The sequence below is a fragment of the Urocampus carinirostris genome, chromosome 3, assembly GCF_059441175.1.
Source record: "Urocampus carinirostris isolate Australia breed hairy pipefish chromosome 3, RoL_Ucar_1.0, whole genome shotgun sequence".
Lineage (NCBI taxonomy): Eukaryota > Metazoa > Chordata > Actinopteri > Syngnathiformes > Syngnathidae > Urocampus > Urocampus carinirostris.
The window spans coordinates 10,902,416-10,922,435 of record NC_142351.1 but is presented as its reverse complement, the minus strand read 5'-3'; the positions used below and the strand labels follow the sequence as shown (position 1 = coordinate 10,922,435).

General features: G+C 42.2%; 1 protein-coding gene across 5 annotated transcripts in view; it reads left to right on the top strand.

Moving 5' to 3' along the window:
* atp2b3b (ATPase plasma membrane Ca2+ transporting 3b) overlaps positions 1 to 20,020 on the top strand; it is a 124,114-nt gene that overhangs the window by 47,045 nt on the left and 57,049 nt on the right. For 3 of the 5 annotated variants that reach the window (XM_088330649.1, XM_088330653.1, XM_088330651.1), the window contains exons 5-9: positions 4,582 to 4,839; positions 6,319 to 6,444; positions 12,748 to 12,873; positions 17,164 to 17,220; positions 17,496 to 17,537. In XM_088330649.1, the coding sequence (XP_088186775.1) occupies positions 4,582 to 4,839; positions 6,319 to 6,444; positions 12,748 to 12,873; positions 17,164 to 17,220; positions 17,496 to 17,537 (609 nt within the window). The remainder of the gene's footprint in view (positions 1 to 4,581; positions 4,840 to 6,318; positions 6,445 to 12,747; positions 12,874 to 17,163; positions 17,221 to 17,495; positions 17,538 to 20,020) is intronic. The other 2 variants (XM_088330650.1, XM_088330652.1) reach the window with 1 other exon arrangement.

The window sequence follows — 20,020 nt, the reverse complement described above, 5'->3', positions numbered from 1 at the left end:
CAGGACAAGACAGACGGGATCGATACCGGATACTAGAGGCTGGAGCAAGATACCGGACAGGATGAGACAGACGGATTCGATACCAGATACTGGATACACGAGCAAGATACCGGACAGGATGGGACAGACGGGATCGATACCGGATACCGGACAAGACGAGACAGACGGGATTGATACCGGATACTGGCGACTGGAGCAAGATACTGGACAGGACGAGACAGACGGGATCGGTATCTTGCTCGTTTATCCAGTGTCCGGTATTGATTCCGTCTGTCCTGGCCTGTCTGTTATCTTGCTCGTGTATCGATTCCGTCTGCCCTGCCCTGTCTGGTATCTTGCTCTTGTATCCGGTATCGATCCCATCTGTCATGTCCTGTCAGGTATCTTGCTGTTGTATCCAGTATCCAGACCCGGGATTGATCCCGTCTGTCCCGTCCTGTCCGTTATCTTGCTGTTGTATCCAGTATCGATCCCGTCTGTCCCGTCCTGTCCGGTCTCTGCTCGTGTATCCTGTGTCTGGTATTGATCCCGTCTGTCCTGTCTGGTTTTGATCTCATCTGCCTCTGGCGTTTGCCATTCCCGTAAAATAAGGCTTGTGTGAAAACGTTGCGCGTCTGGGTCCATCGTCTGTTCGGGTTCTGACAGTACTGACTGACCAGGAGTGTCTGGAGTACTTAGTATGAATCAGGCAACTAGCAGCAGCTGGCGCCAAACGAGCGGGCCCAGGCGAGTGCAGTGAGTAATCATGACACCATGCACTTTACCTGTCTATTGACTACCGTTTATCAACCAGAGATCATGAAGGAAAAAAACCCATTAGGATTTGATTTTACGTAAAATAGAACTCACAGCCGTGCCTTTTAATACAATACATTTGCACTCACGTTTGGGTCATGGATGTCTCTCTTATCACCAACATTCACTTCTATTCTACACCTTTTGTCCCTAGTGATTGAAAAGAATGGGTTAGCATCTGAATTTGAAAATTTGAAAAATAAAAATACAGCACCTCGATGTCATTGCAGAAGTTTAAAGCCCCGGTGTGTAATATTTGATGGCACTGTATTGTCTAATGCGAATGAAAGCCAATGACAAAAGCACTACATATCAGCAAGATGTGAGACAAACATGGCGGCGACTTCTAGGTAGGGATTCCACTATGACCGATATATATTTTTTCAAAATTAACGTTGGTATGATAGTTCATGTATTTTTACCTAGTTTTTAAATCAACGTTTGTTTTTTACTGAATGAAGGTTTTTTTGTACCACCAGAAGACACTAAATATTACACACCATCCCTTGAAAGAAACTTTAGCTCCTTTCTATAGCAGATGTGAACTCTAACAGCAAATATCCCAAATCCAGGTAAACAATTTCATGAAAAATCAGAAAAATAGTCCATTATTTCAATTATTCGCACTTTAATTCATGTCTGTGTGATATTTATGTCATATTTGTCAGGACCAGAACGGAAACAGGACCCACTTGTGTGACGCTTACCTCAAGTTTTATTGAAAGAGAGGAAGGGCTGCGATCCGGTGTTCGCTGGGCGCCGGAAGCAAGTCGCTCTCGTACTCGGATTGCGATCCGAACGCGGAAGTGGATATTCCGTAGCGAGCGATGGCGGGGCGGATAACTGGTCGATAGCCGGGACTGGGAGAGCAAGACAGGTCGGGGTCGGAAACGAGTTGTAAACTGGGACGGGAGAGCAAACGTGGTCGGGATCAAAACAGGTCGTAGGGGGAGACAAACAGGAGCAAAAAACGGGACAGGCGTGAGTCAGGGTCAAAAAAGGCTTGCCTAGTATACACGGAGATTTGCAGACGGACTGACAACTGGGGATTGACAGGACAGGGTTCAAATAGTGACAGGGAGCCAATCAGACCCCGCGGCAGTTGGCATTTGGAATTTTTTCTTCTATATGCACAGTTAATATACACTACAAGAGACTAAATGTTAACGAGAAGAGAAAAATATCATAAAGGAAAAAAACCCTCAATAATTGTTTTACAATTGAATATTACACCCCTGCATCATAATGGTCATTTCATTGTGAGCATCTGAAAGAACCAACAGCTAAGGCACAGATTCTATGCCAATAAACTATTAGTCCGGCCCCTATCGGAATGTACTATTTGGCCCCTGAGCTAAAATAAGGTTGACACCCCAGTATTACAGGAAATGGAAATCCCTTACTTTTTTAATGTATCTAACAATAAACCGGCACACATTGTTTTTAAGTAAATATGGAAGTATTAAAATCTATTGTTACATTAGAGTAACGGTCACCAACATAGATTCTGTGGATCATTTCACAAAATAGTTTACCAGTGAGGGCTAATTTCGATTATTAGCCCCAAAGATTACTCAAGTAAAAGTACTGATACTTCAGAATAATATGACTCAAGTAAGAGTAAAAAGTCATCCAAATAATTACTTGAATAAAAGTTTAAAAAAAAAAAAAAAAAAAAAAGAACTACACAATTACTGAATACCTCTATCAATGTTGGATGCAGCATAACCGGTAGAGAATGTCGTGACTATTGGAAAAAAACAACAACAAATGAGCCCCTATTCTGGGCAGCAAAAAGAGTGCAATAAAACACGTAAATGAAATCACAATAATACTTTTTAAGTTTGATTTATGTGCAATTATTTTCTCTTTTTGCCTTTTCTACCTGTTGTGGCTCCTTTAAAAGGGGCGGGGTTTGCACAGTTTAGCGATAACACAGGGGAGAAAGACGAAACAAGCGGAGGAGCGATTTAAGTAACGGGTTCGCTGTAGCCTATAGTAGCGGGTACAGTTTCTTTTTAACAAATCTACCCAAGTAAAAGTAAAAATTATAATGATTTAAAAATACTCCCAAAAATACACAATGTCCCAAAACGTACTCAAGTAAATGTAAAAAAGTCAATGTAACCTGTTACTACCCACCTCTGTGAACACTACAGGAAATGAAATCTTGAAATAATATCGGGGAGGAAGAAACCGCAATAAGTGAATTATAATCATTATTTAATTGTGAGCCCCTGAAAGATCTCCAGCCCTATAGCAAAGGCACACTCTTTATGCCATTAATCTGTTAGTCTGGCTCCTGCAAGAGTGGTAGTTTTACCACGTGGCCCCTGAGGGAAAATGAGTTTGACACCCCTGATATAAAGTGTTAAGTGGTGTGTATCTAAACCAGGGGTTTAAAACTGACGGCCTGGGGGGGCGTTTGTTGCCCTTTGGATGACAGTTTGACCACTAGATGCTGTAGATTCTGTCTTGTAATAGAAAACAGGTGTTAAAAATCTCAGAATGAAAACTAGGGACACTCAAAGTGACCATAAAGCACCATTTTCTTACTTAGCCTTTAGGTAACATGTAGCAGCAAGATAGCAGACAGTATGTCATCTACCTGTCACGACCAGCACACAGGGTGGACCCAATCGCGTAACGTTTTCTCACAATTTTATAGAAAGAAAGTGGAAGGGCAGCGACCGCGATCCGATGCTCGCTGGACCCGGGAAGCAGGTCGCTCTCGCAATCGGATTGTGATCCCAATACGGAAGTGGATCTTACGTAGCGGGGGATGGCGGTGTCAGGGACAGAAAAACAGGTCGATAGCCAGGACAGGAGAGCAAAAACGTGGTTGGGGTCAGAAATGGGTCGTAAGCCGAAACGGGAGAGCAGACGTGGTCGGGATCAAAAACGGGTCATAAGTCGGGACGGGAGAGCAGACGTGGTCGGGATCAAAACAGGTCGTAGCCAGAGACAAACAGGAGCAAAAACGGGACAGGCAGGAGTCTGGGTCAAAAAAGGCTTGCCTTGTATACACAGAGGTTCGCAGACGGACTGACAACAGAGGATTGACATGACTGGGTATAAGTAGGGACAGGGAGCCAATCAGAGCCCGCAGCGGTTGGTGCCAAATGAGTGGGCACAAATGATTCACATCGGTATTCACTCCCTGTAAGTGAGGCTCACGTTATGTCATGTATTTTTGCTAATAATTTAAATCAATATTCTTTTTTTAACGAATGACATTTTTACCTCTAGGAGGCACTAAATAATAAACACTGCCCCTCTAACTGCAGTCGTATCTGATTATGGATTAAGTCATTACCGATCGATATATTTATTTTCACATGAATTCTCAAAGCTGTCAAACAGCGGGGCAGCATCTCAGGAGTTGGAGCGTTTGTCTCGGTACCAAGAGGTCGCAGGTTCAATTCCCGGCTTCTTGGGGTTAAATATCGGAGTGTCTTTGGGCAAAAAACTCAACCCCTAATGCCCCTGATAAGCAGGTAGGCCTTGCATGGCTGACGCCGCTATCGGTGTGTGTGTGAATGGGTAGGTGTAAAGCACATTGGAAAGCGCTTTGGGAGGTCTTCAGTGACTTAGCTATAGCTACATAGCTATAAATGCAGACAATTTACTATTCAAAAAAATGATATTTGAAAAGAGTCGAATAGAATCTTTCCATCCCATCTTTTTACAGCTCCATCAACCCCCGACATAAATTGAGTTTGAGAACCCCGATTTAAACATCCCTGCATCGCTCGCGGCTTGATCCGTTTCTTTTTGTGCATCCAGCTTGCGGGAATGTGGCGGCAGGAGCGGAGGACGAAGGCGAGGGGGAGGCCAATTGGATCGAGGGTGCGGCCATTCTCCTTTCGGTGGCCTGCGTCGTCCTGGTGACGGCCTTCAACGACTGGTCTAAAGAGAAACAGTTTCGGGGTCTGCAGAGTCGAATCGAGCAGGAGCAAAAGTTCACCGTGGTACGGAAAGGAAATGTCATCCAGATTCCTGTGGCTGACATGGTGGTGGGAGACATGGCTCAGGTCAAATACGGTGAGGGGCTTACTAACTGTTAACATGCTCTGTTCTTTCACATTCTGAAACTTAAAGGTGGGGTGCTGCATAGATACCAGATTGATACCAATAGCCTGAGCAGATATCGGACAGATGGGTTCGAAACGGGACGGGACAGACAGGATTGATATCAAAACAGGATATCGAAATTAAACAGGACAAACTAGTCGGAGACGAAACTGGAAACCGATATTAAACAACGGGACAGACAGGATTGATATCAAAACAGGATATCGAAATTAAACAGGACAAACTAGACGGGGACGAAACTGGAAACCGATATTAAACAACGGGACAGACAGGATTGATATCAAAACAGAGTATCAAAATTAAACAGGACAAACTAGACGGGAACGAAACTGGAAAACAATATTAAACAACAGGACAGACAGGATTGATATCAAAACAGGATATCGAAATCAAACAGGACAAACTAGACGGGGACGAAACTGGAAACCGATATTAAACAACGGGACAGACAGGATTGATATCTAAACAGGATATCGAAATTAAACAGGACAAACTAGACGGGGACAAAACTGGAAACCGATATTAAACAATGGGACAGACAGGATTGATATCAAAACAGGATATCGAAATTAAACAGGACAAACTAGACGGGGACGAAACTGGAAACCGATATTAAACAACGGGACAGACAGGATTGATATCAAAACAGGATATCGAAATTAAACAGGACAAACTAGACGGGGACGAAACTGGAAACCGATATTAAACAACAGGACAGAGAGGAATGATATCAAAACAGGGTATTGAAATTAAACAGCACAAACTAGAGGGGAACGAAACTGGAAACCGATATTAAACAGGACAAAATAAACGGGAACCATACCAGACAGGAAATACCAACAGGAAACAGGACCGAGTAAAAACCCTCGTCTTGCGGGGCAGAGGTTCGGTGACGAACTGACAAAGGAAGAGTGAGAGCACTGAGCTTAAATAGACGGAAAGCCAATCTGTCCACGGGCCGCAGTTGGAGTCACGCGGGCGGGGCTAATTGGGCGCCATGGCAACCATGACATAGCTCTTAAAATGGTTCTAATTTCATGCAGTTTATAGTCCCATGCGCCTTGTGTATGAAAATATATCTCACTGTTTTGGATGTTGTGCCTCATAATACAGTACGACTTATAGTCCAGAAAAACTTTATTTCAAAAAATGTAATCGGTAAAATAAAAACAATAATACCTCAAATGAGCGAGATTATTTAATATAGCAAATTGTAGATAAAATTGAATATTTTAAATAACCCCAACCCCATGGGTATTTGGCTGATAACAAATATTTGACAAGGGTTATATCACCCCAAAAATGTTGAAAACCAATGCTTTAAACTATCTAAATTTAGTCTCCATTGCATGAACGGTGTACGCGATTTTGGTGATTTTGATTAAGTGACCTTTTTTCAAGGGTAATACAAATCTTGTGTATTTTCAGGGGACCTGCTGCCAGCCGATGGCATTTTAGTTCAAGGGAACGATCTGAAGATAGATGAAAGCTCCCTAACGGGAGAGTCCGACCATGTACGCAAATCTGTGGAGAAAGACCCCATGCTGCTCTCAGGTTGGTTTCCACGCATTTCAGTTTATGACTTTTAGAAACATTTTAGGTTAGAAAATGTTGGTATTTCGAAGGATTTGGGCGCAAAGAGTTTGGCACTTAGTCTTGACTGGATGACTGAAAACCCTAGAGTATTATGAGTATTGTTGATTTTGACGAGTGTGTTGGCAAATCGTGAGGTTAGCAATCATTTCCCTCAAAATGTTGTACATGAAGTTGTATAGAAATGGAAAGTCCGCCTACTGCTAGCCAGTTAGCACCTAACTTCTGGAACACTTACGTCGAAGTCAAAGCCCGCGGGCCACATTCGGGCCCCAAGAAGTTTTTGATAACCTGAGACGATCTTGATTCATTATACGCCAGGAATTATTGTGTATGTGTTTTCACTGTATGATACTTCTTATTTTATTTCATGCTATATCTAAATGCTGTATTTTTTGTCTGAATAATACTGTTTTTTTTTTTCATTTAATTTTCATGCAGTGGGTATTTTATTATATAGAGAAATTTGTCTTTTGTGCCTGTTGAAAATTAGAGATTACTAGCAGACCCATACAAAAAGAATACTTTATTTATCTGATTTTATTGTAATACATTTGTATATATATGGACAGCACGGCGGCGCAGTGGTTAGCGCATGTGCAGAACAGTTCTAAGGTCTTGGGAATCTCCTGTGCGGGTTCAAATCCAGATAGCGGACTTCCTGTGCAGAGTTTGTATGTTCTCCCTGTGCTTGCGTGGGTTTCCTCCGGGCACTCCGGTTTCCTCCCACATTCCAAAGACATGCATTTCAGGTGAATTGGCCGGTCCAAATTGTCCCTAGGTGCGAATGAGCGAGTAAGTTGTCTGTCCCCGTGTGCCCTGCGATTGGCTGGCAACCAGTTCAGAGTGTCCCCTGCCCGCTGCCCGATGATTGCTGGGATGGGCTCCAGCACCCCCGCGACCCTACTGAGGATAAGCGGTGCAGCTAATGAGATGAGATGAGGCGATGAGACATTTGTATATTTTCAGTAGGTTCAATTAGGTACACCAAACTATACGGGTAATTTAAACATTTTGGAACATTCGATCACTCCAGGCCTGGCTTGTTGCTTACGTTTTTATTGGCCTATCCATTTGACTTTGACACCCCTGGTCTAGAAGACACTGGCCTGTTGATTGATGTATAAGTGTTGGGACCGTCTGATTAGCTGTGACGTGTTCCTAGTGTGCTTGTGGAACAGTGCCGGGGGCCCCGCGATTTGCTACAGCTGCACTTTGTGCATTCACAACATTGTTAGCTAGCAAACTCAACAGCTCTGATTCCAGCTAGCCTACAGGCAGCAGAGTTGTCTAATAAATCCACACCGTGTTTAATGTTGTTGTCGTCGGTTTATACAAAACAAGGAAAGATAACAGTTTTCTGAATCGAGTCAGGTATTGGCCAAGTGAAGCAGGAAAAAGTGGATGATGTTTATTTTTTCCAGCAGTGTAAGCTTTCGTTTTATAGAGATTGAAATCTCCCATGGTGGGCGTTCCAGGGGGCTGAGTGTGTGATGTTTGACACATCCCTTTTACAATTGTCAATTGGGTGGTTAAAGGTAGACACCATTTTAGGAAGGCGGACTGCCAAGGTGGAAGTGAAGTACACACTTCATCTGCATCTACATGTCAAGGACTGTGCCTATCGAAGGCCAATATTTTATGCCAATGAGAGGAGCCATTTCCAACGACTGCAAATCAAATCGCTGGCCTTTTTTTTAAGGAATACACAAATAAATATAATTTGGCCATTCTCATATGTCTTATTAATAGGGGCTTGTTGTGTCTCATCTCATCTCATCTCATTAGCTGGACCGCTTATCCTCAGTAGGGTCGCGGGGGTGCTGGAGCCCATCCCAGCAATCATCGGGCAGTGGGCAGGGAACACCCTGAACTGGTTGCCAGCCAATCGCAGGGCACACAGGGACAGACAACTCGTTCACACCTAGGGACAATTTGGACCGGCCAATCCACCTGAAATGCATGTCTTTGGAATGTGGGAGGAAACCGGAGTGCCCGGAGGAAACCCACGCAAGCACAGGGAGAACCTACAAACTCCGCACAGGAAGTCCGCTATCTGGATTTGAACCCACACAGGAGGTTCCCAAGACCTTAGAACTGTGCCGCACACGCGCTAACCACTGCGCCGCCGTGCTGCCGGCTTGTTGTGTATTTTATTTTATTAAATTATGTAAAAAAATTACACTTCCGTGCAAAATGTTTGGCGTCACTTAGAAATATCCTTATTCACAAAGGAAAAGCACAGTTCTTTTGTGAATGAAAATAAAATCGAACTAAGTGTCAAAGTTAAAACTTGAGATTAAGTTGGGTAACCCTTTCATCGAAGGCGCATCTCACCTGAGCTGTCCCATAGATCTGCTTCCAAGATCGGCTCAGAGAGGAATCACACACATAACTACTGGCCCATTTATTCAAAACACAAGCATAAAACAGCACATCTGATTGGCTTAAACAAGATCACATGAATACATGAAACGATATAATGCTGGTCGCTAGGTGTCACACTATCATAATGAATAAGAAACGTAAGTTAAAGTATCCGGCCAGTTGCCAAACTGACCCTGATAGATGAAGATTAGCCCTCCTGAAGAGAAAAGAGCTCATTATTTACAGTAAGCTTAAACAATGATGCAGTGTATTTCTAAGGAAGCATAGATAGGTTGGAGAGGCACATTTTAGAGAAGTAAGACAGCCAGGCGCTATCCCTTAAGGACTTCTGTATCATCTGCATCTCCGAAGGGGAAAATTAACTACCTAAGCTGATACAATTGTAACAAACAACACCTGGATATAATATTTGGGGTTATTAAGGTACTTTTAAAATCAAACAAAGGCACATTCAAACTATAATCAAATTATAATTTTATCACACTAAGCAAAAATAAATCTCATGCACTGTTAACGTTGTAAAATACTATTTTAGCTGCAAACTTCTGGCTTTTAATTCAATCTTTATATAGGTGTCTAGAGGCCCATTTCCAGCAACCAGCACACCAGTGTTCTGGTAGTACATTGAGTTTGCTAATTTTGTTAGAAGGCTAATGGATAATTAGAAACCCTACCGAAATCATGTTAGCACATCTGAAAACAGTTTAGCTGGCTAGAGAATCTCTAAAACTGACCTTCCTTTGAGCTCCTCAAAAATCTGGAGCATCACATTTGTGGGTGTGATGAAGCTTTCAGAATGGCTACAAAAAAAGAACCATCATGTGAAACTCAACAGTCTATTCTTGTTCTAAGAAATGAAGGCTAGTCCGTGCGAGAAATTGCCAAGAAACTGATGAGCTTCTACAATGGTGTGTAGAGAACCGCACAAACAGGCTTTAACCACACTAGAAAGAGAAGTGGAAGGACCAACAAAGCAAGAGGACAAATACATTAGAATGTCTAGTTTGAGAAATAGACGCCTTACAGGTTCTCAGCTAGCAGCTTCATTAGATAGGACCAGTGTCATCATCTACAGCACAGGTGTCAGAGAGGCGGCCAGCGGGCCAGATCAAGCCCACCAATGGTTTAAATCCGGCCCGTAAGATAACAGTGAGAGAAGCGCAAGAGGAAAATGAGCTGTAGTTTTAAATATTTCCACCGGATGTCACCAAAGCCAGTTAACACTTGCAAAACAATTGTGGTAGTATTTTGCCATTTCTCTCGGACTCACTTCTTTTTTATTTATTTCTCCCTCTTTTTCTATCTCCTGTTCACTCTCTCTTTTTCCCTTTTCTCTATTTCTCTCTCACTCTCCAACTCTTTTTTTTTCTCTGTCTTGCGCTCTTTCTATTTTCTCTCTCTAATTTACACTTTAATTCTCTTTCTTTCTATTTTTCTCTTTCTTTCTCACCCTCTTTCTTTTCCTTTTTCGACCTCTCTCTCTCATTCTCTGTCTCACCTCACTATGTCTCTCTTTCTCCTGCTGACTCTTTTTCTTTCTGTCCTTTCACTTCTCTTATTCTTTTTATCATTCTCTTTTTTCCCTTTCTTTTTCTCTCTATATTCATTTCCCCCTTCTTTTCCATTCATATCTCTATTCTGCTCTCTCTTTTTCTCTCACTGTTACTCTGTCTCCCTTGTTCTCCCTATCTGTTTATCGCTCTCTCTTTCCCTCCCTCTCTGTTTCTCTTAAACTTACTGGTCCGGCCCTCGTGAGATTTTTTATAGCATTTGTGGCCCCCAGCTAAACCCCTGATCCACAATGAAAAGGCAAATCCGAGATGCTGGGTTTCAAGGCTGAGTGGCAAAGAAAAAATGGAAAGAAACATATCTGAGACTGGTCAACAAAAGGAAAGGATTAATATGGACAAAAGAACAAAGACATCGGAACCTCATTCAATGAGTAAAAGTGTGACTTTTTCGCGGAAAACACCAAATTTTCTGAGTGACTCTAAACTTTTGAATAGTTGTGCAGCTGTGACATATAACATGCACACAAATTTCACTTTTCCACTCAATTATTTATTTTTCCCAAAGTCATCAGAGCAAACATCACACCATTCCTATCTCTTTCACGGGTTCAGAAAGGCAACTGACGGTGCAATCTCAGTCATTTGAACTGCGGTTTCACGTACATTTACACACATGCACTCGAGATCTGGTAGTCCGTGTTCGGGCATAGTTTTTTGGGTCACTAAAATAAGGTGTTTTACCAGTGTCTGAAACTCATGACAAAAGCAGCCATAAAGTTGCCTGTCCCATTTTTCTCAACTCGAAACACAATAAGACGACTAATCGCAAAAAAAAAACATTGTTGCAAAGTATTAAGGATTGATAATCAGAATATATAACAGAACAACACTTTAAAATTAAGTTTATTATAAATCTACTTATAATATTCATTGCATGAATATGTCATCGCTGTTTTCCATCTGCGATCAGTAAGTACCTGTATTTACTCATCTTCATCCATGCAATGTTTGCGTTGCGTCATCTGCTAAAAGCCACGTGAACTCCTTGTTCCACAATGCCTTTAATGTACGTTTACGTTTTGTAGCGTCATCAATTTTGTTAGCTTCCTTTGAATCTTTCTTCTGGAGCTGAGGTTTTGGCTTGATTCCACTTATCCATTTTTCTTGTGTTCTTTGTGCGTCTACTTTGGAAAATGATATTCAAATGCACGACATTATAATGCTCGGGAAAGTCCGGAAGCACGAAGTTATTCGATGCAGGCTTCCGATTGGCTGCCGAGTATGCAAATTGTCAAACGAACTAAAACTCCGAAATTTCAGATTTAGATTCAGATATTCTTTATTGTCATTCTTGTACACGTGTATACAGAACGAAATCTCGATACCCGCACAGTTTCCTTGAATGTACAGATATAAATACATGTTGTACTGAGTTAAAGTATTGAAGTACTAATAATATGCTAAATAATTATAGCTATGTATAGTATTATACAGTAGTGCAAAGAGTGAAAGAGGAGCAGCTAACCAGATGTGCAAAATGGGCAGTCAGGTAAACAAGTCACTATACAATAACAATAACACTGAAGTACGATAGTGCAGAGGAGAACAGATGTGCAAAGGAGTGGCTAGGTATAAGAGAACTGCCAGTAGTGCAAAAAAAAAAAAAAAAAAACAGATGTAAAGATTAGCAGCTGAGTAAGTAGGCTTACTGTGTGTGTGATTGACCATTTAACAGTCTAACGGCCAGGGGGACAAAGCTGTTGCAGATCCTGGTGGTCCTGCACCGCACACTGCAGTACCTCTTCCCAGAGGCTAGCAGAGTGAACAGTCCATGATGGGGGTAAGAGGGGTCCCTAATGATGTTCTTGGCTCGGGATAGGCAGCGCTTCAGGCCAATGTCCTGAATGGAGGGGAGAGAAGTCCGATGATTTTCTCTGCTGTCCTCATCACCATCCTCACACTACCCCAGTCGGAGGCACTGCAGCTTCCACACCACACAGAGATACAGCTGGTCAGGATGCTCTCTATGGTGCCCCTGTAGAATGTGATAAGGGTGGGTGGGGGCAGGTGGGCTCTCCTCAAATTCCAAACCGAACGAAGATTTCGAAATCGGAATAAAGCAAATGTTTAATTTGAAAAATAAAAATAAAAAATGAAAATAAAATCGAAAAAAAAAAAAAAAATCCTTTCTTGAAAAAGTTGTCGGCCACCCGGGCAGAGACGTTGTGTAAGTTGAAAAAGATGCACGCCCCGGGCGTCCGGGCAGACATTATTTCAGACACTGGTTTTACGCAAAATTTGGTTATTTTTTGGCACAGTAGCTTAGAAAGTTCCCTATTGAACTGAAATCTCTTTGGACATCCAGGGACACACGTGATGGAGGGTTCAGGCCGCATGTTGGTGACAGCCGTGGGTGTCAACTCCCAAACGGGCATCATCTTCACCCTGCTGGGGGCTGGCGAAGTGGAGGAAGACGCGAAAGAAAAAAAAGGTATGTAGAAAAGTCAAGCAACACATTATGAAGTGTTTGCTGTTTTCTGGGATCACTCGAGAAACCTTTTCCCAACAATTTTGATGAAAGAAAAGCCTGATCTCCTGCTCGTCAAACGGAACATATTCGAGATAAGAACTGCAACAGGAAGCACGCCAGTTTAACCTCATCGATAATTTAGCCCACATCCTCTCCACACCCTCTTTCCCTCTTTGCCGTCTGGCTTTGTCATGGTTTCTCTGCGCTGCTTATCCATCTTCCTCTATTACTCTTACTTGCTCTTACCTACTTGTTTACCACCACTCTTGCCCTCTTTCACTTTCTCCCCTGCTTGCCTTCCTTAATCTGAGAAGCGCTCGCAGATTGAATCAATTATTGAAAAAGTGGCGGCAAGCGCAGGGAGACAGAAACACTCTGGGAAGAGTGTTGCTTGCTCAAGATGCAAAGCATTAGACTAGCGCTCAAATTTGGGGCGTTGAAGGGCCCAACAGTCCGAGCAGGGGCTTCTCAGAGGCACTTAATATCATTATGCCAGACGACTATCCAGCAGCATTCGTTAGTGTTATACAAAGCATGAGACAAAACCTGGATTCTTGAATAGAAAAAAACTGGAATTAATTAGTCAAGAGCAGTGTTCCCTCTAAGCTGCGCGTGTGCGCAATTGCGCACTGCTCGCACATTTTCAGCACACAAGAAAATCTAGCCAGCGTCCAAAAATGAGGGCTCAAAATGACTAATTAAGAAGCGATTCAAGTCAAAGTAACTGTGCATGAAGGTAAAAATACACGGGTTCCCCTGACGTTGTGTCCTAAATGCGGTATTTTGAAGTCAAGTCGAAGTAGAACGAAGTTGAGTAAAGTTAGTAGAATTTGTCGAGAACCGGCTTCTTCGGCTCGGCTCACCAAAAGGAACCGGCTCTTTTGGTTCCTAAACGGCTCTTCAGGTTGTTTTTGCTTCTTTAATCCCGACATGACCAAATATTATGTAAAATTATGCACAAAATAACTTAAAGGAATGGGTGAAATAGACCAAAAAAGAAAAAAGTACCAAAATGAAAAAGTATTGAAAAGCTGAGAAAAAAAGAAACAAAAGGAAGAGAAAAAAAGAAGGAAACATTTTGAAAAAAGCCAGAAAAAAAGAAAAGAAAGAAATGTGGGAAGAAAGTAAATAGAGAACAAAAAGAAAAAAGTAACAGCTCGGAAAAAATAAACACAATGAGATTTTTTTTAAAGGAATTTTTAAAAAAGTAGAAAAAAAAACACGAAAAAAAGCAGAAAAAGTTTGTGTTGCATTCAAATAATTTCCAATTATATCAAGTGAATCTTGTTGCCAACATTGTACTTCCACTAAAAAATGTGATTAAGTACAGTCCTGTATCTTACAACCGACTAAATAAGCCCCCAAAAATGTTAATATTATGCGACAAAATATATCAGGAAATAAAAAGAAATGGATATCTTGTGAAAGAATTGTAAGAACAAACGACGTTTGTAGGCCGTACAACCTTTGCAATAGTACATGACTCAATTCATTCAAAAGAGAAAAATAATTTCGCGTTGCCGGAAACTCAGCAAAATGTAACTTGATGTCAAGTTTTGGACATATTTGATAATGAATTATCTTGCCACACTTGGGATTATGGTTGCTCACTGTTGTTTCAAGCGCTGCTCACCGACTTTGTGTGAACGCTCAGACCCGTGGAAAATTACAGGGAACATTGGTCTACAGTCTTTTTGTCTAATTTTATCTGACAATTTGGCTTGTTTTCAGTCTCGTCTAAGTGTTTCGGAGTGCAGATGTGGCAGAAATCTTTCATGCAGTCATTTACCGTACTGAAGCTATTGTATTATTTAGTAAACTTCATGTCATGAATTGTTGATTTTTTCCCCCGCTCATGCAGTGGATTTGCTTTTATTTTAAGATTTACTGCTCATGTTTTATAATTAAGGAATCTAATTTGCTAAGGGATCAGTGATGTGCAGTGAGGTTTGGTGAGGCACTGTCAGATTTAGAAAAAAAATGAAACTAAATCTTCATCATCATCTAATAGAGAAAGGAAATGCGGAAAATACTGTTCGTCTTTGTGAAGATATACAAACTGCAGCCTTAAAAAAAAAATCTCATTAAATGTCTTATCTTTACATGAAAAATGAAGCCATTGCACCGTTCTTTTTAAATGATAACATAGATACCACATCCTTTATTTTTAAAGTGCGTATCATTTGACTGCTAGTTTTCGCTGTATTTTTTGAGTGCAGCTGAAAGCGAGTGCTGAAAAACACGAGGAAGAATACACACTGCAGACTCAAAGTGACAACAAAGCACCATTTTTATTCTATTTTACCGCCTCGTCCTTAGCAAGGTTTTTGGGTGCCCATAGTTGTCAGGACCAAAACGGAAACAGGACCCAGTTGCGTTACGTTTCTCACAAGTTTTATTGAAGGAAAGAGGAAGGGGTGCGCCCACAATCCGGTGTTCGCTGGACGCGGGAAGCAAGTCGCTCTCGTACTCGGATTGTGATCAAGACACGGAAGTTAATCTTCCGTAGGGAGCGATGGCGGTGTCAGGGACGGAAAAACGGGTCGGTAACCGGGACTGGTAGGGCAAGGCTTGGTCGGGTCGGAAACGAGTCGTAAGCCAGAATGGGAGAGTAGATGTAGTCGGGGACAAAAAGAGGTCGTAAGCCGGGACGGGAGAGCACACGTGGTCAGGATCAAAACGGGTCGAAGCCGGAGACAGACGGCAACAAAAACGGGACAGGTGGGAGTCAGGTCGAAAAAGGCTTGCCTAGTATATACTGAGGTTCGCAGACGGACTGACAACAGGGGATTCACAGGACTGGGTTCAAATACTGACAGGGAGCCAATCAGAACCCGCGGCGGTTGGCGCCAAATGAGCTGGCACAGCTGAGTCACATCAGTAATCATGACAATAGTAGCAAGATGGCTGACAATTATGTCAGCTCCCTCATGTTGTGTAAAATATATATGCAACATTTTCAACCTGCAATCATTTACAAAAATGCATGTTTGAATAATAAAATAAATAATAATTCCTCAACCTACAAGTATTTTTTTATAAATGCATGTTGAATGAATGAATGAATGAATGAATGAATGAATGAAAATTTTTATTTCGAACATAAAAATAAAAACAGGACAAAAACAATGAGTCAACAACGAAATAATTCATGTTCAGTTCATGTGATATATATGTTTGCTTATTTAAATCAATATTTTTTTGATGAATGAACTAGAAAGCATTAAATGATAAACATTGTGCCTTGAATAAACCATTGAGGGATGACATTGATAAAAAAAATAATGTCTGATGTATATCATGTGATATCATATTTTACAGTTAAATAGTTTTTGTCATGATTACTGATGTGATTCACCTGTGCCTGCTCATTTACCGCCAACCGCAGCGGGTTCTGACTGGCTTCCTGTCCCGCCTTAAACCCAGTCCTGTCAGTCCCCTGTTGTCAGTCCGTCTGCGAACCTCAGTGTATGCTAGGCAAGCCTTTTTTGAACCTGACTCCCACCCGTCCCGTTTTTGCTCCCGTCTGTCTCTGGCTACTACCTGTTTTGATCCTGACCACATCTGCTCTCCCGTCCCGACTTACGACCTCTTTTTGTCCCTGACTACGTCTCCTCTCCCGTTCTGGCTTACGACTCGTTTCCGACCCGATCACGCTTTGCTCTCCCAGTCCCGGCTACCGACCAGTTTTTCTGTCCCTGACACCGCCATCGCTCGCTACGGAAGATCCACTTCCAATTTCGGATCACAGTCCGAATACGAGAGCGACTTGCTTACCGAGTCCAGCGAACACCGGAACGTGGGTGCAGCCCTTCCTCTTTCTTTCAATAAAACTTGTGGTAAAGGTCACTCAATTGGGTCCTGTTTCCGTTCTGGTCCTGACATTTTTATGATACAACTAGTGTGTAACTTACAGTATCCTTGTGCGGAGCATTATAAAACTGCTGCAAAAAATTACAGCGTGAGGCACGCAATTCCCCAGCCTCACCTCAGAGGGCAATAGTAAGACAGGTGATAATCAGAATAGTGACGTGAGCGCTCGTCTTGTTTAAGTATTCGAACAGAGAGGCTTCACCTCACCTCCCTCCCCTGACTACACATCACTGAAACGAGCACATTCGTTGTTTTAGTTTTTTTCGTATTACGTTTTGATTTCAAAGTCTTCCCTTTTACCATTATGAATTCCCCATTATTCCAAATTCTCTCACGTGTCCTCAACACCTTCTTTCCCCCGTATAATGCCCCAAACAGAGGACAATACTCAGTTGCTCATCTCCACAGATGCAAGTTTCAGCACGGTCACCAATGGTATGTGAGCGCACAGTTGTCTGTCCCGTCCTCTTTGCCCCCCATTAACAAGTAAACACACCCCAAAACATTGTGGTGTGACCGTGTCAATGATCCATGGAGGACCTTTTATGTAGATTCTAGCTTCACCTAGCGTTGGACGACGTGTGTGTGTTTTTTTACCCTTCCCTTTCAGTATTGTTTCTGTGTCGTTGCCTGTCCACACGACATCTGAACGCATGATAATCACACACTGTCATGTCAATCTTTTGTGTCTATCCTTCTGTTTTCTCCAGGAAAGCAGCCTGATGGTGCACTGGAGAACAACCAGAACAAAGGTAAAAGGCAGATATAGTAATACCTATACATACAATATACATTTGTTCCCCGGATTGTGCTCATTTCTAGGATTGTCCTATCCCAAGCAAATGTTCCCAATACTATCTACCTACCCACCTACCCACCTACCTAGATACCTACCCACCTACCTAGATACATAACCCCCCCCCCTCTCCACCTACCTAACCGCCTACCTACCTACCCACCTTCCTATCTGTGCAGCCCTTTGAGACTCTTTGTGACCAAGGGCTATACAAATAAACATGATTTGACTTGACTTGACCTACCTACCTACGTACCTACCTGCCTACCCACCTACCTAGATACCTTACCCCCCCAACCCCACCTACCTAACCGCCTACCTACCTACCCACCTTCCTATCCTGGAATGGCGCATTACCCCGTGTGCAGTCCGTTCTCAAGGTCTCTTCATTTTCCTCATGATGAGGTTTTTGAGATTGTCCTTGCTCTCATGTAGGTTTTAGATCAGGGGATGGTGTCATAATAGTCCGTGGTTTGCAATAATCTGTTGTCTGTGCAGTCCTTTGAGACTCTTTGTGACCAAGGGCTATACAAATAAACATGACTTGACTTGACCTACCTACCTACCCACCTACCTACCTACCTAACTACCTACTTACCCACCTACCTACCCACCTACCTACTTAAAGTTCTCTGCCTACCAAAAGCATGGACATTAAACCTTAATACATATTAGAATAGTAATCGAACATAGAAATACAGTGACAAGATAAATAAGATGATCATTAAAATGAGTTTAAAGCCCGGCCTGCGCCAAAAGAGCGGCAAATGTTTTGCGCGCCCAGCAGCTTGGTTTTAATGGGTGGATTGATCCAAATATCGATATTATCGATACTGAACAATTACTTGAACCAGATTGATACAATTATCCCTGGGTGGATACTATCTTAAAATTACTTACATCATAAGTTTCAAATTAGATTGACTTTATTTTCAAAATAATGTGCAATGGAATGTGTTTTAGTTGTCTTGTTACATTGCTTATTGTCTTGACTTTTGCTTTGAAACAGATGAAATAGAACAGCTCATATTCATTTTTTATACTGTTAAAGGAACAGTGTGTATATTTTGACCGCTAGATGTCGCTGTACCTTGCAGTGCAACAAAAATGATTGCTGAAAAGCACAAGGAAAAATACTAACCGAGGAGGCTCAAAGTGACCAAAAGGCACTGTGTTTCTTTTCATTTTTTTGCCCATCCTTTTTTGAGGTTTTTGAGAAATTCATTGCATTTGTAGATATTATATTTTACCATAATATATTATATTCGTTTATGTTCATGCATTTTTGGTTACAATTTAAACCGATATTGTTTTTTCTTTAATGAAGTTTTTTTAATCACTAGAAGGTGCTAAATGATACACACTGTCCCTTTAAAGTTTGCATTCTAGTTGTCCAACAAAAAAGAAAACATTTTAGTGCCTAAAATCTTTGTGCTGTGTTTTTAAGTCAGGGGTGGTGGGGTTCAATTATTCAATGATCATGACATTTCCAAGCCAAAAATATGGATATGGGTCGGTATCAACAGATCATACCCTGTATCTACTTGAATTGTATCATTCCCAAAATTCCCAGTATCGCCCACTCCTAATCAGTGTATTATCATTAAGTAGCAACAATCAAAATCTCATCTCATCTCATCTCATCAGCCGTACCGCTTATCCTCATCAGGGTCGCGGGGGGGCTGGAGCCCATCCCAGCCATCTCCGGGCAGTGGGCAGGGGACACCCTGAACTGGTTGCCAGCCAATCGCAGGGCACACAGGGACAGACAACTCATTCGCTCATTCACACCTAGGGACAATTTGGACCGGCCAATTCACCTGAAATGCATGTTTTTGGAACGTGGGAGGAAACCGGAGTGCCCGGAGGAAACCCACGCAAGCACGGGGAGAACATACAAACTCCGCACAGGAAGTCTGGAGCTGGATTTGAACCCACAACAGGTTCCCATGACATGAACTGTGCCGCACAAGCGCTAACCACTGCGCCGCCGTGCTGCCCAACAATCAAAATAATCCGGCTAATAACAATTTCATTGAGCAACAAAAATGACAAAAGGAAAACTCAAAATAAGTCGCAAAAGATATATTTTCAGTTTTGTGCGTTAAGTTGGTGATGACCCTGGGGAAGAAGCAGTCTCTGAGCCTGTTTTTAGGGACCTGTAGCGCCTACTAGAGGACAATTAGTCAAAGAGGTGGTGGCTGGGGTGGAAATTGTCTTTCATAAAGTTATGGCTCTGCGATGGTATTGAAAGCTGGCAATGTCGCCTAGACTGGGCAAAGAGCAGCCGATGATCTTTTGGCCTGTGTTGATTACTCTCTGGTTTTCCTGTCCGCTGCCGTGCTCCCAGCATACCACACGGTGATGCTGAAGGTCAGAATGCTTTCCACTGTTGCTTTTGAGAAGGACACCAGCAGGTTGTTTCCCCTTAGAAACTCA